We start from the raw sequence: 22,826 nt of genomic DNA on the forward strand, positions 1-22,826 counted from the left end.
ATGTGCGATGAGTTTGTGCGTGAAAGCCGCGAGACAAATAGATCTTCCTATTTAAGACAGCAAATATCTTTCAAAATGTTGAATTAGTCCTTTAAAAATGCCAACTGATACTTTACATCTGGCAGGCAGTATTTTTATACAGTTCTCTTTACATGTTTATCCTCAGTGCTCTTTTACCTTATTCCCTCTGACATCAGTCACTGTTGATGTTAATATTGTCTATATTATCTAGGGTTTGTATTTTCTTTGTTGTGGTCTGGTGTGTGAAATGATGAATTTTAGGCCAGAAGCTGTTTCAATTTTGTTGTTTGTTTAAATTTACTTGTTATTTTACTCTTACTTATTATTTAAATTTGTTAATTGCTGTAAAATATCATCTTCTGTCCCACTGAACTGCCTTTCATTTCAAATTGAGCTTCATGAACTGCCTCCCTACATCCTTGAGTCTCAATGCAGAGTCACAGGTCCAGATTGTGTGTATACTGTATGTAATAAAATCTTAGAGATTTATTTAAAGTAACTGCACTTCTCTTGTGTTTCCTCTGCTGCTAAAGGAACTTGTGCAATCTGTGGGAGGATTTGCAGTCAAAGGGGGACACGCGTCAGTGTTTGGTGACTAAAGACAGTGGAAAAATCCTGCAGACAAAGATATTACTGAGTGGAAAGATTGCAACACACACATAAGCAGAATGCACACATTACACACGAGGCTGTAATGAGACAAAGACAGAGATACCAACACACTTAATCCTCTCAGTGAAGAGTTAGAGATGGGCGAGGCAGGGGAGAGTGATGGATGGGAGAGGAATCGGTAGGCGGCAGATGGCCAGAAAGACGTCAATCCTTTTCATTCTTCCCAGACAGCATAAGGGCTTTGTGGGTGATTGCAAGCAAGGCTGACGTTAGCTCAGGGACACGTCAGAGAGGAAAGCTGAGCAGAAAGGTGAACCCCCCCCCCCCCAAAGAGCTTCTGCAAAAACTGAAAATCGAAAACTCTCGTTTAGGTTCGTTAAAATTCGAGTTTGTCTCGATCGACATTTGCGGCTGATGGAGTCCAAAGAAGAAAGCGCTAATCTGCCCTGTGGCATGAGAGAGCTGCCCCTTCAGCGCATGACGTGGGAATATCATGTCGCACCATCTGAAGGGAAACGAGGGTCAGGAATTTAATCACTGCAGCTATCACTGTTCAGAGCAGTTTGTGTGTGAGTGTTGGGGGTTTGGGGGGTCACGGGTCACAAGGAGCATCATCTGCTCCTTTCTATTATCTTCACTCCAGCTCTGTTTCAACATAACATCAGGACAAAAATTTAAGACACAGAAGCCATTTTCACAAACTAGACGAGAAAAACTCTTTTTGCAAAGAAATATATTTAAAGCAGTCAGTATTTAAAATTACAGGTGCTAAGAGGTATTCCTTATAGTATAAACAGAAATACAAAGAATTATATGATTACATTAATCAAAGTATGAATCTTGTAACTATTTTCATGGCTGAGTGCTCTGAGAAATAATGATCTGATATATCATCATGTGGCCTGAAAGTTTTCCAAAGCTCAAATTGAAGCCCACAGCATCATAGCCAATTTCTAAAAAGCTGCGTGTGAAAAAATTACAACATCTCTTTTAAATAAATACATAACAGAGACAGATTTTGTCTTGAACTCTAAACTAATTCCATCTTTCCCTCTTCACATTCTAAATTGTGTTTTTTTTGGTAGCGTAGTATAAAAATAAAAGATAATTTATGCTCTGAGTTCGAGATGGTTTACAAACGTGATGATTTCAAGGTGGAACACATTAATCTGAAGTCTTTCTGGCATATTCTAAATCAGACCCACAAGAAGCAGGAGTGAGCCTGGCAGCCTGGTTTGGTTTTAAAACTCAGTCTGACATCTAGAGGCTGGATCGCTCGGCACATCAGCCTGCAGCTCTGACTCAGAACATTTCTGAGATTTCACAATTTTATCAAAGAACCTGACTCACACTTTGTCCAGTACCATCGCCTCCTGTACACGTGCCTCGTGATGCTTCTGTAAACATGTTTAGACTTGAGCACTCGTCATTACATTTTCCCACAGTCGCTGCACACGGAGTCACGCAGAAGGAATTCGAAAATGCGTGAGTGATAAAATGCGACCTTTGTTGAGTAAGGAAAGATGTATACATGATCATCTGCACTCAGAATACAAACAGGTAACACTATGCCCACATGCTCAAGATAACTTACAAAACCAGCTTTTAAAGTCTGAAATGATTCATGTTCCTTACTTGTTCTATTCAGCTAATACTCGTTACAAAATCAAGGACCCGTATCTCTCTTCTCTCACTGTAATCTTGGCATCTTGATACTTAAGATTGATTGAAGATTGAAAAAATATTTCTGAATATATGTTTTCCACATCGTTTGGCCAGAAGACAGTCTGAAATCTGTACGACTGTATATCATCACACGAGCGCATGCCACAATAGATTACACCAGAAATACTTCTGAAGGAATTTTCTTTTTCTTACGCAGGATCGCAGGGAGTCATTCTGAAGAGGGCACCCTCAGAGGTCGCTCACTGGTGCCTTACTGTAAGAATGTAATGACTTGGCGTCTGGAGACTCCTCCAGAGCTCCTCTTTACTAATTTTAGAGGAAAGACCTTGCATAGTTCACATGCCCTGTCTGTTGTGTGAGATCTGCCACTTACGTAATGTCTTCTGAGACTGACGTATAGAAAGGAATGCACGGCTTCAATGCCTTTTTCTGTGTAAATACTGCCTGTTATCACAAAGGTTTTCTTATTCGACACAGTGTGTACGCTCGCGTCAGCTGTTTTCTATTCTTCTCAGATGAGTTTCTGTGTAAGACATTAGCTGATTTCATTGTGCGTCAAATGACCCGTTCACACAAGATTCATTTCATAATGCATACTGATAAAAAAAAAAACAAAACATAAAGATGAATGGAAACCATGCTGTTTTAGCAGCTGAAACTACCTTTTATGTCCTCTTTAAACTCATACGGGAGTACCTTTTTAAATTTGCTACATCTAAAATGTTCTAATCAGATCTTTATACCATACTTGGTTTAGGGAGGAAGCATTTCCTGCAACGGCACCTGCCTCTGAAAGTTGCCAACTCTTCATCCACTCAGTACTAAGAGGACAATATTTGAGTAAGTGGGCTACAAACATTGTACAGATGTGGACAACCAGCCTGTCTGGTGTGGTTACTCAGTTGTGAAACCACATATACTTCAAGATTTAGGTGATTCCTGGTTTAGGTGTGTCGACCATGGTTCACTGCACATCATTGCAATGCACCGATTTGATTTGTAAAATTACAATAAAAGTCTATAAATATAAAGTCTATAATTTAAAAAAACAGACATTTTCATGACTTTCGCATTGTATTATCCATCTTCTTCTACTTATTTGGGGCTGGGTGCGGGGGCAGCGGCAGAAAAGCCCAGACCTCCCTCTCCCCAGACACCTCCTCCAGCTTGTCCTGCAGGCCAGCCGAGAGATATAATCCCTCCAGCGTGTCCTGGGTCTGCCCTGCGGCCTCCTCCCGGAGGGACATGCCCGAACCCCCTCAACTGGCTCCTTTCAATGTGGAGGAGCAGTGGCTCTACTCTGAGCCCCTCCCAGATGCCGAACTTCTCACCCTATCTCTAAAGCTGGGCATAACCTGTGCGATTTTTGGGTGATTTTTCAGTTGTGCGACTGTTTTGGGGATCGGCCCGAGTTTCGCCTTAATCATGTGTCGTGCATGGTGTAGTATACATGGGGTAACGAGAAGCGATTAACACCTCACGACCAGCTCCCGATCAGCAATCGTATGGTCGCAAGAAAATCAAACCTGTTTGAAATCCTGTCGCCCCTCGTCAGGATATCAATGCAACCTCTCACATCCTCTCACACTGCGCATGCGCAAACACAGAAATGAAAGTAAAAAAGATGGAGTAGCATGGCAGCGCAGTGTTAGAACTTTGGCAAGCTCATCCGAGCCTTTTCGATGTGGTCTAACAAAATCATTTCGACCGCAACAACCGTGAAAAGAGTTGGATGGACACTGCTGCTCAACTGCAGCTGCCTGGTCAATGTTTTTCATTAGCAATTTAGCAAAGTTGATTGGTGGTGTGTGTGTCTGTGTTAGTGAAAGAGAGAGAGGGTGAGCAAGATGCAGATTTTGTGTTAAGCTTCATGTTATGGACGCACAGTGTGAGCACTCAGGTCGCATCAGAGCATCAGGCCCTGCATCGTGACTCATGAACTTCTAACCCCCGAGATTCAGTCGTACAGTTTGAGCAGGGGCTGAATAACGCAGCTGAAAAAATCCTAGTGTTTGTCCAGCTTAAGAGAATGGCCAGGCACCCTTCGGAGGAAGCTCATTTCTGCTGCTTGTATCCGCGATCTTGCTCTTTCAGTCACTACCCACAGCTTGTGACCATAGGTGAGGGTAGGACTGGCGGATTGGCGGTGGTAGGATCGACCGGTAAATTGAGAGCTTCGCTTTTACACTCAGCTCTCTCTTCACCCATACCTCATTGTATTATTTTTATTTTTAGTTACTTTCTATTATTGCGATCCTAAAGTCATGTTAAAAGAATAGACTGAAAAATACAGACCAGGAAAATAATCTAAAACCTAAAAATACCATATAAATGATCTGACTGAGAGGGATCTCATGTGTCACAAGTGCTATACAATTAGTTTGTCCTTAATAATGAGCTGCAGCCGAGCATCTATGGAAGACATAACCAGCCAAAATCATAAATAAAACATTATCCAGATGACTTGCTTCTGTATTCATAGGAAAAGTAGTAAAAGTTTGGGGAAAATAAAAAGATGGAACAATGCAAAACATAAATAAATAATTAATCAATAACATTTTGATAAATAAAGATAATTCGGTGAATTAATAAGAAAGGAAAAATGCTTGAGAGGCAAGGTGAGGCAGAAATATAAACTTTGTAACATTTTATGACCTGATTCATGTTTCCATTATATTTTTATGTTATTTTGATCTTCTTTTGGTTGCAGTTAACATCACAATCATTGAATTAGATTCTCTGTAAACAGTCTGTGACTGATCCACTGATTATTAAACAGCTGCCTCTTTGTTGCTTTCTGCTGTGACTAAATTTATTCTGTACCCACATCATGCTTTTAGCTTTATTACAGCCACCCTTCAGTCCCGAAGAGTGTTTGAGACAAAGAACAGATTTTAGATTTACTATAAAGACAAACTGACGTTGCGCAGCGCAGTGTATCAAAGAAAATCAGTGACACAAGGATTATGTTGTGGTAACTACTTCATCCAGAACACCCCGTGACAGAAAGCTGTTCTGCCCCCAGCAAATACCATTTCTGCCACCCACCCCCTCTGCCCTGTATCGGTTACACATAACACATAAACTGGCTCCGGTCCAACTACATGAACTCTGTCTGCACCACTGCCAGCCAATGAGCAAGCTCTTTGTTATCCTCATAAGCATAAGATTGCAGCGCCACATTTCTGCCATAACTCTGACAAATGCAGGGCATCAACACCTTAAACACTCCCGCCACTTTTAGCTGCTCTATAATAGTTTTATCTTCATGGGATATCCAATTTACTCAGTCAAATGTGCAGCAAATGGACATGCATTAAAAAGACAAAGTAGTCTAACCTATAAGCAATTTAGAATCGCCAACTGACCCACAGTAATCCCACTAACTGCATGTTAGTGGGAGTTTAGGAGTTTAGATTGTGGGAGGATGTCAGAGTACCTGGAGAGATCCCATCCTGATACAGGGAGAACATGCAACTCCACGTATAAAGGCTGCGCAAGCAAAATATGTGAAAAGATTTTAAAATGACTTGGTGAAAAATAAATATTGTTATAGCTAACTTCATTATCTGCACATTTACTCAGCTGGTTCTTCCTGCTCTTGTGCAATCACTCTGTCCTTGCCTCCTTTGCACTGACAATCATACACAAACACTTTACATTCAGCTAAACATAACAATATAATGTGATAATTATTGTAAGAGCAGGCTGGGAATCCATATTTGATATGAGTATAGCACACAGCTTGGTTATGTGAAATCATCGTCATGAATTTCTCGCCCACACTGTCATCCTCTCTCAGTCTTTGTGCTGTAACCCAAAAGTTAAATGTAACAGGGAAACACAACTTACAAATGAATAAAAGGCATAAACTGCTCCATTTCAATTTATAACAATATTCAGACTGAAAGCAGGGTGCTACTGAACATGAACTGACCAGGATCAGGATCGGTACTGTAAACAAGCAACAGAACAGAAATAGAAATGTTTTAACAAACTAAAATAACAAAGTACATCAGCTCATTTGCTGGTAATACCAGCAGACTAGTGGCTCAGAAAGCTAGAATTAGCTAATAATCTCTAATGATTTAGGCTACAACACCTCTGAGTGAGTGCACTGTAACATCATGACATCAGCAAGACTGCACAGTTTTCATTCTCTCCTGACTCCAAGTTGGCAAAATATAACATTAGAAGAATGTCAATGTCAGAAAATAATACTAACATACATTATCATTACTACTATTACTATAATATTATACTAATATATATAGTAAAGGGGAAGGTCTATACTAGACCTCAGACCCGCCCCTTTCCTGATGAGTGCCCTTTTCTTGAGGCATTTTTAATTTATTTATTTTTTTGTAATTTGTGTGTGCATGTGGAGTCCTGCCTTTGCCCCTCAACAGTATCATTTAACTGTTAATCATAATTTTGCTAAATAAAAGGACCTGGCTTGCATCAGTCACATGACCACCATTTACCAATGCTCACCCTCGACAGGAGAGTCCGCTGGTTACGAGCTGCTGGACCAAACTCAGAAAGAGCACGTGCATTTTTTGCCACCTGGGCGGTAGCGACTGTACGACATAGGAGTAGTAGGTTATTATGTACACGTTGGTAAGATGTCTGTGAAGGTTCTCAGTCATCCAGGTCATTGTAGTCAAAGGAGCTTGCAAAGAAAAGCGTCTGGACTTCTTTAAGTTTCTTAAAGACGTTTCACCTCTCATCCGAGAAGCTTCTTCAGTTCTAAGGTCAAATGGTGGGGAGTCCCAGATTTAAACTAAATGAGAGGTGAGATGAGAGGTGAAACGTATTCAAGCAACTTAAAGAAGTCCAGACGCTTTTTTTTTTTTTTTGCCTGTCCCATTTGGTTCTTTAGCCGTCAGAATTGTTGTCTGAAGACCAACAAGGATACCCAATGGATTTACTTTGCCAAATGGATCATCGTGGCATTGCCGTATTGATCCATTTGATCGACCTTTGTTTTTATTATTTATTATATTTTATTTTCAGATGTTACAGACGGGACAGACATGAGTGAGGGATAGGAAAGGGAGAGAGAAAGAGGAAGGAAAAGAAAAACAGAAGGGGAGAGGGACAGTGAGAAAGGGGGGGAGAAAATAAAATCTCCTGGATCACCTGTTGAGAGAAGAAGAATAGAAAACAAGCAAAAAAAACCCCAAACAAACCAAAGCAACATACTAAACACAACACCATCGCATTAATCTAGCTAAGTGTAAACAGCAGTAAATACTAAAAATTCAATGTTGTTGTGCAGCAGGCAGGACAGACAGCGCACAATGTGCTTTGAAGTAGCAGCCAAGAAAGGTGTAATTTAAGTCTACGAGCAGTGAACATCCGTGGGCATACCTGTGTGGATCAGCGCGCTTGTATTCAAATGGTTTCCACATGTAATGGTCTGCAAGAGGATGTAGGGAGCCATAGCCCCGTCCCCCAGGGCATGAAGCAGGCATGGAGGAGATCCAGGCCCCAGACATCCAGAGGCCTCAGAGTGCGAGAGCCCAAGGAGGACCACCGGAGGGGCATCCGTGCCACCCTCATGGGAAGGGCTGAGGATCCCCAGACGAGGCGTCACCCAGTAGCCACCGAGCAGAAGCTAGAGGGGGCTGCACCGGCGTGCCCGCCGGCTCTGCCGGCAACCAGCTGTGCCAGAGTGAACCGAGCTGCAGGCCCAGAGGCCGGAGGCCCGAGGGCCCCCCGCACCCCGGAGGAGGCCTGACCGAGCAACAGGCGCCAGGCCCCGCCGGTAGCCACCGGGAGTGAGCCGATACATACCTGAGTGCCCAGCCCTGGACACCAAGAACCACCAATGCACCGACCCCTGAGGGCATCAGTCACCGGCAGGGAGTGTGGTGAGGGGAGATAGGCCTTGGAGGGCCTGGGAGTTCCCAGAGAGGTGGAGTCTAAGACCCGACCTGACATATAGACACAGACAAACAGGCACACACAGACACAAACATGCGTTCCCACCCTCATGCACACATATACAAACACTCAGCACTCACCCAACGTAAGGATTGACATAAATGGACATGTACACACAATCACACTCCCCAAACATACTCTATACCCCGGGTCCAGGTACCCTCGCCCCCAGAGGGGGAAACAGAACCCAGACCCAAGAGATGTTACCCTTCCCCCCGAGGTGGAGGCAAGCAGACCGTCCCAGGCTCCGCAGCAGCAGGGAGGCCAATCGGACAGCCAACATCTCCTCCCCCCCCCCCCCCCCCCCCCCCCGCCCCGATGGCTAGCAGAGAAGCTAGACGCTTTTCTTTGCAAGCTCCTTTGACTACACGTTGGTAAGTTGTGTTGTGGCAACTGACGAATTGAAACAAATGAGCGTGCTGTGTGTGCAACAATCATTACCTGTCCTAGTCTGGTCATTAGCTGCCAGCTAACTGGGTAAGGGTGTCATGGGTCTGTAGCTCTGTCCACCGTTTTAGTGAACATATTTACCTTTAAAGTAAGTTACAGGGCTTTCCCTGCATTTCTGGAGGGCTTACATTTCACTAAAACTGATCTAACATGCATATCCACATAATTATGGATTTATATTTTATATTTATATATGTATTTTTTATTCTCATTACTTTATTATTATAGACTAGGAATAAATAATAAGAGAAGGATTCTGAATCAGCACCATGATGAAAACTTGTGGCCATAGTACTGTAAACACAGTATTCTGGAGAAGGTATAAAATGTCACTGCATGTGTCTGTCCCTCACCAGATGGATTAAAAAGGGCACAGGTAACAATGACACATGTACCAGTTGTTACATTGCAGAGGTATTCAAGTACAAAAACTATAATAAACACAATTGCAATCTTTTGGTTCTATAACATTTTTCTATCATTACTTTGTCATGGACTAGGTGCAAGACTTGTTAAGTGTAGACAATTAAATAATAGATTAATGCAATAGCAAATTATGCCTAGTTCTCAGATGGACAGCAAGTAGAGAGTGATAGATGAGATGAGGAGATGGAAGGAGGAAGAGAGGCGAAGAGTGAGTCACAGGCAGAGCCTAGTTTATTTCCCACAGTTCTTTTTATTCTTGCCTTATGATTTCAAGCACTGTCACCAATCTTTGCATTTTAATATTATCTCATAGCACTTGTTTAATAAGCTACCATCTCTCCTATGGACTTTTTAACATCTACAGTCTCAAAGCAATAGAGCCCTGTCTTCTAGCACTATCAGCAGCAGGAGCAGCAGCAACCCCTCAACAGCAACATTGTACCCCATCAGGTAAAACATAGACTAAAATAGTCATCGTTTTTTTTATATGGTGCATCCTTTCAGTTCATCCTCTGTACAGAATGCTTTATTCTGATTGGCTGGTTGCTTAATATGTAACGTGTATATAGACTATATAGACAAAAGTACTGGGCCACCCCTGTTTGCCCATGAAAACCCATTCCACGAAACTCCCAGCACACAGGTTTTGTGCTGATGTTAATGCCAGTACCATGGCTAGTTGCTTGATTTTATACACCTGTGTCAATGGGATTGAATTCAGACAGCTGTAGTCGAATACTGTTTCCATATAATTTAAGACAAGATATTGTAATATTATACACATGACAGCGTACATATTGACTGGAAAGCTGTACAAATAAAAGTGATTTGGCAGAAAATGAGGAGAAGCAGAATTTAGTGCTAAAGTTTTTTTTCCGGAAATTATCTGGTTAAAGGAAATTCTAGGTCCATTCATTACAGTCATTCTACATTCATTCTTCCTGTGACCAAAACATGTAAGTAACTGTCATCTGTGTTTGGTTAAAGAACCAGAGGGGGTGGTTGTAATTTAAATCATTTTGCAGCTGGTGGAATATTTGTCATGTGAGATGCACAGAAAATGCTTTGAGGCATCTGGAAACATTTTACTTTTTTCTGTTTATTTACTGAGGAAAACGGATGCTTCGTGAGTAGCTGTGAGTCGAGTATAATCATGCAAAAGCTTCACATATAAAACTATGTTCACATGTCACTGCACTTCTTGGTTTTCATGTCTCCCTCTGCGTGTCCTTTCAGCAGTATCTTTTTATATCTTGGCTCTGTTTTCTTGATGTGTTGCCATGAGTTTAGCACTCTGCAGTCTGTCAGACCTGAGTGACACGAGATTCCTTAAAGAGGAACCCCATGCCTCTCTGATCCCCATCTACCTGTCCTGCACAAAGGCCTGTCAAAAGAGGCCCATTGATCGGAGGGCAAATAGCCCTGTTCTGCCCATACAGTGGTGCGTAATCCCTCATATATTCAGGCCACTCATCCATTCCATCCTCGTCCTCCTCATCTTCATCATCATCTCCTTCCTTTTCCCAGAGCGATGTGGAGACATGCTGGTACACCCTGGTGTCCTCGCACTCCATCTCTCTGTGGTAAAAGTAGCTGAAGTTGGACACAATGACAGGCACAGGCAAAGAGATGGTGAGCACGCCAGCAATGGCACACATGGAGCCCACCAGCTTTCCCCCAACTGTCCCTGGGCACATATCGCCGTACCCGACTGTAGTCATGGTCACGACTGCCCACCAGAAAGCCTCTGGGATGCTTTTGAAGTTTGTTCCAGAACTGTCCACCTCAGCGAAGTAGACGGCGCTAGAAAAGATTATGACGCCGATGAAGAGGAAGAAGATGAGCAGCGCAAGCTCTCTCAGGCTGGCCTTCAGCGTCTGGCCCAGGATCTGGAGGCCCTTGGAGTGACGAGAGAGCTTGAAGATCCTGAAGACTCTCACTAACCTGATGATTCTGATGAGAGCCAGAGACACGGAGGGCTGCGTACCTTTGTCCTTTGCTAGCTCCGTGCCCACTGTGACAAAATAAGGCATGATGGCGAAGAAGTCTATGATGTTCATGATGTCTTTAAAAAAGTGCATCTTGTTGGGAGCGCTAATGAAGCGCATGATGAGTTCAAATGAGAACCAGCAGATGCAGATTGTCTCTACTATGAAGAATGGGTCCTGGAAGGCAGTGAATCCAGGTGAGACCAAGATGGTGTTGTTTGATATGTTGGGGTGAGGAGCGATGGAGTATTGCTGCAAGATAAATAAGGAAGTAGAAGAGATTAAACTCAAACATTAGATTAAAAGAAAAATCAAAGCATATAACCTGCACTGCCCAAAAGATTCAACTTATTTTCACACACTCGTTGGTTTGGAAGAAGAAATAGGAAAATAGAGAGAGAGGAAAGGTAGGGCAGTAGTAAACAGCTCCATGGAGATGATGTTTGCATGAATGTAAACAGAGAGAAATCAAGAAGGACAGAGTAAACATAAGGAGGAAAGTGAGAAGTAGTGATTATTATCAAAGTTTGTCCTCAGCACATTTGAAGTATGACATCTGTCAGGATCTTGTGAGATCTCTGATACGGTGCTAAAGTCTCTCTCCTCTCCATTTTCGCTCTCTTAGTTTTAATGCTTTTTTTTTTCTCTCACAGACTTTTATAAACCAGTTTCTCTATATTTAAACATAAAACATTCACCTCATGTGACTCAGGATTGTATTACAGCCACCTGACACTTTATTTAACCCAGCTGCTTTTTTTTTTCTGGGAACAAGGTGCAAGTTTGGAATAACTGTCTTTTAACAACTTATTTAAAGTTACTCTAAGCATTTGATGGCCTTGCAGTACATACTGTGCTCAACTCTATTTCCTATTTCCTGTTAATTAGATACACCTGGCTGAAAATGTCTGGTATAACAAGCCTGCAGTAAATCCTGCTTCCGTCAAGGTCACAATGTTCAGGCTTGGTTTTGATTCAGCTCTTTGTGGTGGGTTTGAACTGTATTCTGATAGATGTTTGGTTATCCACTAAAATAACCATTCAGCTCAACCAGCATCTCCCTAATTCCACATCAACCCAAACCAAACACTGTAACCTTGGCGACGGGAGAGTTTACTGCAGTCTGTTCGTCTTAAATTACATTATCTTTAGCTAGGTTGACCTAATAAACTGGAAACAGCATATGTTTCTTGTGTCCTCGTGTGTGCTGCTTTATATATACTTTGAACTGCCTGTGACATTTGCAAAGCAAATTCTAAACAGACACTGCTCAGATTAAGGTGAAATATACTAATGGCAGGTTGAATGATGTTAGTGTCCATCACTTAGATCCAGGCTGTCACATAAAACCAACAACATGCATGGTTCGAGATATTTTTGTTTGTAAGATTTTCCATCTCGTGAGTGACTGATAACGTGGAGATGGCTGTGCATGTATGTTTATGTTGGCTTGCATTGTATCCGAGAGTATTGCAGGCTCTGATCACTTTAGTATGGAAGACAAATCTGCTGGTCAGTTAAGTGGCAGAGCAGGTTGTTCATCAGTTTCGGCTGCTTTGGTGGTAATGGGATGAACAACAGGTGCACTAGAGGGGCAACAATGAGAGAACCCCCAAAACAAGAATGGTTTGGGAGTTGTGATGGAGGCTACTGACAACTTTTCCACCTCTAATCTTTTCTGTTTCTTTTCATTAGTTTTGCATTTGGCTGTCTCCCAGAACAGTCTCAAGATCATGGATGAGATTCTAGCACAGGGCCCATTTGAAGATGTCAGGCCCTCATGCAGTTACTTTTGGAGAGCTGGACAGGGCAAAACCATAACCCATCAGTGGGACCAGTGTCTGCTCCTTTGTGCAAGGAGGAACAGGAGGAATGCTGCCAGACCCCTACAAAGTAATCTCCAACAGGCCACTGGTATAAATGTCTCTGACCAAACAATCAGTAACAGACTTTGTGAGGATGGCCTGAGGGCCTGACATCTTCAAATGGGCCCTGTGCTACTTCTCCACCAGTGGAGCCTGATTAGCATTTGCCATAGAATACCAGACATAACAGATCCACCACTGGAGTCTGGACATAATCTGGGTCTGCAAACAGAATGGCTGAAACAAAATGTTACAATGGACCAGTCAAAGTCCAGATGTCAACCTAATTAAAAATCTTGTGGGGAGCCCTTCAAAGAGCTGTGCATAAATGAATTCTTACGACCCGCAATGAAGTGAAGCAACTCTGTAAAGAAAGGGGGCCCAAATTCTTCAGAACTTTCATGGAATATTCATTTATTTTTCTATTTGTTAATTGTTTTGGCAGTTTTTGTCCTCCATACATCAACATGTATGGAGGACATGTTTACTCTGTTTACTGGAGTAACGAGGGAGTGGTGGTGGTGCTTTGGAAGCATGCACGTCTGCTACCTGAACCTCCACAATCCATCTCGTCTCCAGGCTGCCGGAGCACATGCAAGACAAATTTAATTTTGCCGTAGTCATCAGAAAAACCGATCCGTCTCCATCTTTTCCATGCCGTTTTCAGTGTGTAGCCTATGAGTCACTGTGTTTATTAATACGGGCTTTGGTTTATGTGTTGATGGGCTCTTTGGGGTGTCCTTCCTCTATATATAGCACCTTTAGATCTCCGAGGAGTAACCTGAGACAAGCTCATCTCCTTTCCTGCTTTTCATGCTGGCTTCTCTTCGTCTAAGTCCTTCCACTCTCTAGTGCTTCTTCCTACTTTTAAAGCATCCACTTCATTTGAATTAATCAACTAATAAGTAAAACTCTCAAGCCGCTTTACCTGCTCTCTTTTATCCCTCATATTTTTCCACTGGTGGTTTAACTGCTCTCCTCATCTCGTACTTCTTTCCTCTCAGTCTAACTGGATCAGATTAAGTGGCAACTCCAAAATAATTTCAGCAGATAGTCTCCTTTACTTTCTTTCTTTCCTCAGCCTTTGCTTTCCTCTCCATTTTTCACTCAGTGTTGCTTCAGGAGATAAAAACATTTTCATCTTGTGCTGCAAAGTGACATCTGTCTGCACTTCTTGTGCTTATTTGTTCACCTCATCACTTTCCTGCAGTGTTACGCTGTGTTCTCTAAGCACCCTGTCGTCAGCCTACTCCCTCACTCATGCGGTTATTGCAACTGACATAACTTTCCTTGTGCAGCCCTGTGAATACTGGTTTTGTAGATATGAGCATCCTCACCTCCCTACGCTCCTTTTCATTTCTGAACTCAGGCAGGGTCTCCAGGCAGAAGATGAGAATGGAGACCACAATGACCATGACACTGATGATGGCGATGATCCGGGCTCCGCTGGAAGATTCCGGATACTCAAACAGCATCCAGATTTGCTGCTGCCACTTTTTTTCAGGTAGAGGTCTTTCCTCCTCTTTGGCGAAGCCTTCATCCTCTTTGAAGTGGTCGATGATCTCCTCTCCGAGCTCGTAGAACCGCAGCTCCTCCAAGAACATGTCCAGGGGGATGTTGGCGGGCCTCCGCAGCCTCCCACCTGACTGATAGAAGTAGAGGATGGCGTCAAAGCAGATGCGGTTTCTGTCCAAGAAGACTTCATTCCGCAGAGGGTCGAAGTAGCGAATTCGACGCTGGGGGTCACCCAACAGGGAGTCTGGGAACTGAGCAAGGGTGCGCAGCTGGGTCTCATAACGCATCCCTGACACGTTGATGGCCAGACGCTCCGTCAGAGCCCACTGACACCGCCGGCGGTTCTCCCTTCTGGGATGCGCTCTCGGCTCCTTGCTGCTCTCTTTCTCCAACTTGTTCTGCTTGTTTTTGGCCTGCTTATCTTCATCACTGACCTCCTCGGATTTTTGTTTATCTTTCGTCTCACCTCCACCTCTATCTGTACCTCCCCCCTTATGATTGTCCATGTCTCAGCCTGGAATAGTTCCTTTTTAAAAAGAAAAGAAAAAAAAAGTACTTTTTGCTGCTTCTTTGTTCTGCAAGAAGAAAAATGTAAGTTACCCTGACAAGTTCACTTCAACAACCTTTACAGATAGTTACAACATCTTAATAACTGTGTATAAAAGGTGTATAAAAAATCAATTGTACATTGTAAGTATACATGAGTAAAAATTTATGAGTTGATTATTTTACCAAATGTCTTCATTTTTTACATATTTTTCTACTGTTAGACTTTAATGTAACACCAGAAAATGTTACACCTGTACAAGCTTCCCTGAACTGACTTCTAGGTTAAATCAAAATGGATTTTAAGATGATTTCATCTGTCTATAATCCATAGACGTCAGAGAAACTGCTGTCAGCTCCACTTTTCTTAAAACATGCTATACAGTGTGTTTGTTTAGATTGATTTCATACTGCATGCACAAATTCCAAGACATGCTGTTAGCGTAAACCCACCTTAGTTGAGCTCCTCCTTTCACCTGCCCTACTGGCAGCTAACGCTTCAGGCTAATGCTTCAAACCCCAGGCGAGTGACCATGACTCTACTGCTGTTCCTTCACCTCCATGTGCCTTCTGGGCCGACCCATCATCACACCATCCAGGCAACCCCTCCTGATTCTCCCTTGAGTCACATTTAGGAGGTGAGGGGAGGAGATAGAGGGAGCTTCTTCAGGGGCTGCTGTGGTGTTAATCTGCCACCCTGGGTAAAGTTAAAATTGTTAAGCTTGTTTGTAGGTCACTCACTGTCTGCGCTTGCACCCTTACGCTGTCTCTCGCTCTCAGCATGGGAAATGCTGTTAGGCGGAAATTCAATCTTGGACTTGCTCCTTTTCCAAGAGCACGCTGCCTATTCGCCCACTTTTTCTGACCCCAACAAGCCTCCTCGCTCAAAAATGTCAACCTCTTACAACCCTCAGTCTGTCTTAAACATGCTGTGCATTCTTACATACACTTGTAGCCTGATCTGTACCTGAACTAAGAAGTTTAAAAAGGAGAATAAAAAATTAAATAAGGGAGCAGTGTTTGCACTGATGAACATGATTTACACTCTAGAATCATACCACAAACATTTGGTTGGTATTTATTTTTTTCCCTCTTTTGCTGTTACAGCTTAGCTATAAATTAAAACTTGCAGGTTACTGTGGTTTGTGCAGAATTATCCACAAATTGGATCAGAGCAGTGATAAATCTGTCATGAAATGTGCCCACACCATTACTCACTTTATGTTAAATATAACATATAATATATTTCTGTGGTTATTTTAGACATCTTAAATTATACACCAAAACATCTCCGAGTCTCTGGGTCTGTGTGCAGGAAGACTTTTCTGAAATGTACTGTTGCCTTCAAATACTTCAAGTAATTTACACCTTTTAAGTGTTTATTTTCACAGAGGGTTTGTAAAGTTTGCTCTTTGCATTAAAAATCTCCAAATCAAATTTTGATACTTTGAAGTTGAGTAGCTGGTGTAGAGGATTGTAGGTCTGAATGTGTGGGAAAACCTGCTGGCTTGTTTACTGCAAGCTGCAGCTGAAGGCGCTTGGAGATCCTGGTATTTTTGGCTCACTTTATTAAACTGTGTGAGATGTGCTGAATCCTTTACTGGCATAGTGAGTGGTATGGTAGCATGCAAGCTATGCTCTGTATAAAAAAAACATAGATGTAGCTTCCAGGTCTGAAAAGTGAAGCAAATGTGAAGCAGTGTGCCTTAAACTGTATTCTTTGTAATGGCCAGCAGGGGGCTGACGCCACAGGTTGCAGAAAGAAGCCCAATTTAAAAATAATTTGTGAGTTGATGAGTTTATGGCCTCACTTCATTTTAAGTTACTAAAGCACTTTCTTCCTTAAAATTATTATTATTATTATTATTATTATTATTATTAATAATAATAATAATAATAATAAGAAGAAGAAGAAGAAGAAGAAGAAGAAGAAGAAGAAGAAGAATCCCTGAAAAAATCAGGAAGTTTAATGATTTCCGAATGGGTTTTTTTTTTTAAACACAAAATGTTTTGCCATGTAAAATGAGGAAATTAGATTAAAGTTCATTTCAGCTTCTACCTTATCCACATGTTTTAAGTCACATGCCCTTCCTGAGCCAACTTCAAAGGTTTAGTGTCTCTGATTTTTTTTTTTTTTTTTTTTTTTTTTTTTACCTCCAATCGACCCAGCACCCTTTCACATGAATACGTTGACCAGTGAGGCGTGAAAATGAAGAAATGAAATAATTACGTTTAATATTAAGTATACAAAAAGGAATACTTTTAACAAAAGGCCAGGTCTCCTTGATCTTTAAGTTGAAGCAGCATTAAGATATTTAATGGCATCTGAGCATTGCAGAGTAAATCAGCTTCCTGCAATGATTCAAAACGTTATAAAGATGGGAGATCTGCTTTATAACCGTTAGAATAATAGCATCAGCAAGTTTAGTGGAAAGCAGGTTCATTATACTGTTAGGTAAAGACACTACAGTATTGGAGAGAGATCTCAAACAATCAGACGATCCCATTCCTGCAAGTGCTTGATAACGGGGAGTAGGAAGAGCTTCCTTTCACTGAACGAAAGTAATCATGTCCAGACTGATGGTTTCTAAGGAAGCTGACATCAGCTTAGGGCGGCTAAGTTAGTGGCACCCAAGCACAGATGTCCAGACACAGTTGAAGTAAAAAGGAAATTATTATAAAAGTTCAAGAACCCTCTCTAGAGCTAGTTTTCTTGTGAATGTATAGATTTCCTACTATCCCTGTCCTCCTGAACGCAGCAAAGCAAACCGCATGATTTTGTGGCACTTTGAACTTTACAAACAAACATGCTGACAGCGGCTGATCGTTTCTGCTGGCGGCAGAGGAGTCCTGCTGTGACGACTCCGAGCAGACAAAGTAAGAAGTAACCGTTATTAGTCCGCTGTTTGACAGCAGCGCCGCTTTGCGTCACATTTATCATCGTAACCGCAGACAAAATGTCCCTCCGCTACTACAACAAAGTGGCTGTTGTCACAGGAGGATCCAAAGGGATTGGCAGAGGGATTGTCAGAGTGTTTGGTATGAAAATGTCTTTATTTATGCTGGCAGTTTGCGCATGCAGCGAGGAGTGGCGCACTGAACATTTTTGCGTCTTTTTTTGTTGTTCTTTTATAGTGGAAAACGGAGCCAAAGTGGCGTTTTGTGGAAGAGAAAGTTAGTAAGGCTGTTTTTATTCTGCTACTTTGTAAAACAGTTACACGATTTCACTTTTGGCAGCATATATGAAAAGAAAAATAATGGGGTGCAGTGTTTTGCGGCATGATCAGACGTGTCTCGTAGGTGCAGCAGGTGAAGCTTTAGAGGCGGAGCTTAACAAGACCGGACCAGGCTCGTGCAAGTTTGTCAAAAGTGACATCTCCAAGGAAGAAGACATAAAGGTGAAGTGCAGCTTTGTGGGTGTATGGTCTGAAATGGAAAGAGTCACATGATCACATGATGATCACATGATGATCTCACTGAACTCAGAGAGTGACTCCTGCATTCACTGCGGATGTGTATTTGTCATTTGTTGGTTCCTCTTGTCTCTGCAGAGGCTGATTGCAGTCACAGTGGAGCAGTTTGGTCACATCGACTGCCTGGTCAACAACGCAGGCTGGCGTGAGTCTTTTGTGTGTGTGTTGTTGTTTTTTACTAACAAGGAGACATGACAACAATGCTGTGTTGCTTACTGTCTGTTTTTGTGTTTGAAATCTTCCTCTTCAGACCCTCCTCATAAACCCACTGACGACACCACAGCAGAGGAGTTCAGAGACTTGTTGAATCTGAACCTCGTCAGCTACTTTTTGGCGTCTAAAGTACGTTTTCACAGCTTTGGGTGCAAATAATTTCTGTCTTCGGTGGTAACAAAGACAGTCCTTAAGGATTAAAGTGATACATTTAAACACTGATGAATGAAATAAATAAAAAATAACTTTATTTTAAAACGACAGGCGGGAAAACAATATAGGAAAAAATGTTTTCAGTGGTCTTAAAAGTACACAAGAATACCCCTAACATGGAATCTACCCTTTCCTTGTGTCTACAGACCACCTGTAATATCACTTTTGAGTTTCCAGGATTTTTGCATTGACTGATTGATTTTAGCCAAAGCCAGTCTGACTAACTAATAACACATAAACCCTTCACACTTTTCATTTCTGTTTGAGCTCTTGGAGTAATTGAAACATTATGTATAGAGGATCTTTGCACCACCTGAAAGTCTCTCTCTCTCTGCAGTATGTGTTACCTTACCTACGAGAGCGCCAAGGAAACATCATCAATATTTCCAGTCTTGTGGGAACTATTGGTCAGAAAGATGCTGCACCGTATGTTGCCACAAAGGTGAGCTTCTTTCCTCGTTTCCTAAATTTCAGCCCTCTGCCCAAAAGAATAGCATTGTAATGTGATGTTTTCTCCACAAGGGGGCGATCGTTTCCATGACAAAGGCAATGGCAGTGGATGAGAGTCGCTACAATGTGAGAGTCAACTGGTGAGGCAAACTGGCATCTGCAAAAAATTATCACCCCCCCCCCCCAAAAAAAAAAAGGTTTCTAGGGAGAAGATATATTTTCAATCTCCAGATTAAATTAATTGGATTTCAATTTAATCACAAGGATAAGATATAAAAATGTGTTATGCTATTAATGAATCGCAGGGGACAGCTTGTGACTAGTATATTAAAATGCAGTTACCTTTGTGTGCTTTATATAGAGTTAACTAGTCTCATCCAATGGTTCCCAAGCTAAGGGTTGGCCTCTTTACATGGTCCCAGTATCAGTCTGAGGGGTTGTGAGATGGTTGATAGGAGCAGAAGTCAGAAAAACATAATCTGTATTTCTTATTTGGACTTCTCTTCAGTCACTGCTGTCTGTGATAACTGCCACAAACCATAAAGCCCAACTTTCTTATATCAGCCCCCCCCCCCTCCCCTTTTTTTAAAACTTAATTTCGTAGCCATTGATAAGCTCTGATTCACTATTTGGGCTTTTCTACAGTAGACAGTTCAAAATTACACATTCTGTTCTCATAAATCCACAAGACTAAGATACCAAACAACTATAATTACGCAGTGAAATAAAAAATGTGATTCTGATAAATAAAAAGAAGAATTCTGGTGTGATATAAAAACTGTAGAGATTCTACAAGTATTTCATTCCCTTTAATCTAATAATGCCTTTCTTTTTCTAATCGGAGTGTCTGGCTTTTGTTGCAGCATTTCACCGGGTAACGTGATGACACCTCTGTGGGAGCAACTAGCAGCACAGACACCAGACGCAGCTGCCGCCATTAAAATGGGGGAAAATGCTCAGGTACGTTCAGGAAGGTGTTCAGAAGCCGTGCAGATTATGGGGGCTGGTTAGTAGTGAAGAGTTGAGTTATGCAGTCATTAATGAAAAGTTATTAAAATGTAATAAAAATGATCCGTGCCATCATCAAATCACAAAGAATCTCCACATTGGATCAGGGCAGCGAACGCCTCTGGTGCTGTTGGTCAGCAGGCTGCTGGTGGAAACTGTGCTACTGTTGCCTGAAAACAATGGAAGAGGAGAGGAGGAAGGTGTGTTAGGAGGCAGCGTGAGCGAGGAAAAGGCAGGAGTGTGGAGGTCAGAGATAGGGGCTTAATGTGAGGAGCTAGCTGATATGAAGGAGTGAAGGAAGGCGGATATTTTTCAGAGCAAGTGTCTGACAGAGATGAGAGTCTGCAAGGTGGTGTCATGGCAGATTGTAGCTAGGCAGCATGAGATAGAGACGAGGATCAAATGGTGGAAGTTGAAAAAGGAAAAATGTAAAGAATTCAGAGAGGAATGTCGACAGCTCTGGCTGGTAGGGAGGAGTTACCAGATGATGGGGAAAGCTGAAGTGATGAGGGAATGAAAACAAGGACACTTGGGAGAGGAATGAGAAAGTATTGGAAAGTGTTCAAAGAGTTTGGCAAGGAAAAAGCGGGATAGTCAAGAAGATGCAGACAGCTGATAGGAGTACTTGGAGGCTAGGTGTACAGCAAACACAGGTGGCAAAGGAGGAAAAGGCTTTTAGTGAGTTGTATGTGAGGCAGGACACTAAGGAAGGAAACTTTTATCGGTTCGCTAGGCAGAAAGATTGAGCTTGAAAGCCAAAAGTGCAACAGGACAGAGAGTGGAAGTTGCTAAGATTTTTCACCGGGAATTACCAGGATGGACATTATTAGAAATGAATACATCAGAGGGACAAGTCAAAGTCTGAGAGGCAAGGCTGAGATGGTTTGGACATTATTATTATTATTATTATTACACTTTATTGAGCCCCGTGGGGAAATTGCTCTCTGCATTTAACCCATTCACTCAGTGAAGCAGTGGGCAGCCATTGGGCGCCCGGGGAGCAGTGTGTAGGGACGGTACCTTGCTCAGGGGTACCTCAGGGTAGCTGTTAAGGGGAATCGAACCCCCGACCTTCCGATCATGGGGCAACCACTCTACCTACTGAGCTATCCCTGCCCATAAGAGGAACACTGGATATACTGGAAAAAGCAAAACTAAACTGCCACACACTGGAATCTCTCTGTCAGGCAGTCAGCATCGACGCCTTCAGTCTTGGATCGCAGCTGAACGAGTTTGTGTAACAGGCTGCATTTTTTCCATTAGAGGTTTCCTTTGATTCAGGCAAGAAAGCCTGTTTGAAGCTGACGCAATACAAGAGGAGTAACTAGACAGCCACCTCCTTTTAGTTTCGCATTTATAGAAAAAGAGTGAAAGACAAGTTTGTTTCAGTTCTTTAAGTGTTGTTGTTGTCTACATGTTTTGTTAAATTAGGATCTGTCATTTTCACACTTTTATTATGCCTGTTATCTAAATAATGGAGGATAGGAGACCCTCTGTTAAGCCTCTGTCGCATTAGGAGGTTTGTAGTTTTCCCTGTTCATGAGTTGAGAAAGCTGAAATTATGAAATCTCCAGTTTTTTTGTTTTTTTTGGGGGGGGGGGGGGGGGGGGGGGGGTTGCATGGGAAGTCGTACAGGAGTTTTTTGAAAAGCTTCTCCTTCTTGGCAAATACTTGTGAGCTAGGAAGCAACAGTTGGAACAGCTGCAGGCCTGTAGAAGCACAAAAACAAAAGGAATTTACCCAGTGCACCCAGAAATATGCAGTCTAGGACTGAGAAGTGACACACTTTCTTCTCCAACAGCTCATGGGTCGAATGGGGACTGAGGCTGAGTGTGGACTGGCTGCTTTATATCTCGCTGCCGAGGCCACTTTCTGCACCGGGATTGACCTGCTGCTCAGTGGAGGAGCTGAACTGAACTACGGCTTCAAGAGTCAGATCCAGTCCTAACAATCCTGAGTGTCCTTGTGGTGGAGATATGTGCAAATGTGCTGGTTACATGACTAAAATGAATACTAAATAATTTTGGATATAAGGAAAGCAATTATATTAATTGATTTCAAGTAGTTTGGTGCTTGAAGTTGAAAATTTAAAGCTTAGAATTTTGGCATCCTAACCTTGAAACTGGACCTGAACCACTCCCCTATGATTAGCCAATCAGCACTAGCCTCTCTGACCTATAATAACCTGCTTTCGCCTACCCCAATCAGAGGTTTGTTTGTTTTTTTGTTTTTTTTCTCTTCCCTCATGCTTCCAAGGACTTCCTGAATGAGACTGCTGGCCAATAAAACCGGTCACAACAACTGCAGAGCTAATTATTACATTGATTTGGGTTTTTTTTTAATACACTAACATCGTTGTGTCGTTATTCTGAGACGTGTAATTCTTTCTGAATTATTAAACTGGTAGAAAA

At 42.3% G+C, this 22,826-nt stretch overlaps 2 protein-coding genes across 4 annotated transcripts; one reads left to right on the forward strand and one right to left on the reverse strand.

The window, feature by feature from the left end:
• Positions 1-9,353: 9,353 nt before the first annotated feature.
• On the reverse strand, positions 9,354-15,848 carry kcna7 (potassium voltage-gated channel, shaker-related subfamily, member 7). 2 transcript variants are annotated; one of them, XM_004552501.6, is made up of 3 exons: positions 15,512-15,848; positions 14,335-15,038; positions 9,354-11,384 (listed from the first exon to the last, which is right to left on the reverse strand). In XM_004552501.6, exons 2-3 carry the CDS (start codon positions 15,016-15,018, stop codon positions 10,449-10,451), a joined length of 1,620 nt encoding a protein of 539 aa, XP_004552558.1. In that variant the 5' UTR covers positions 15,019-15,038; positions 15,512-15,848; the 3' UTR covers positions 9,354-10,448. The 2 variants fall into 2 exon arrangements, with proteins under 2 accessions (XP_004552558.1, XP_004552557.1); XM_004552500.6 differs by having other exon boundaries at positions 14,335-15,087.
• A 2,002-nt stretch (positions 15,849-17,850) lies between these two features.
• Positions 17,851-22,728, forward strand: hsd17b14 (hydroxysteroid (17-beta) dehydrogenase 14). Of its 2 annotated transcripts, none has more exons than XM_076883424.1 (9): positions 17,851-17,935; positions 18,194-18,232; positions 18,359-18,456; positions 18,610-18,676; positions 18,782-18,873; positions 19,295-19,399; positions 19,480-19,547; positions 20,271-20,367; positions 22,217-22,728. In XM_076883424.1, exons 1-9 carry the CDS (start codon positions 17,866-17,868, stop codon positions 22,361-22,363), a joined length of 783 nt encoding a protein of 260 aa, XP_076739539.1. In that variant the 5' UTR covers positions 17,851-17,865; the 3' UTR covers positions 22,364-22,728. The 2 variants fall into 2 exon arrangements, with proteins under 2 accessions (XP_076739539.1, XP_004552560.1); XM_004552503.6 differs by having other exon boundaries at positions 17,852-18,097.
• The last annotated feature ends 98 nt before the right edge of the window (positions 22,729-22,826 follow it).

The sequence above is a fragment of the Maylandia zebra genome, linkage group LG4 (genome assembly GCF_041146795.1).
Source record: "Maylandia zebra isolate NMK-2024a linkage group LG4, Mzebra_GT3a, whole genome shotgun sequence".
Lineage (NCBI taxonomy): Eukaryota > Metazoa > Chordata > Actinopteri > Cichliformes > Cichlidae > Maylandia > Maylandia zebra.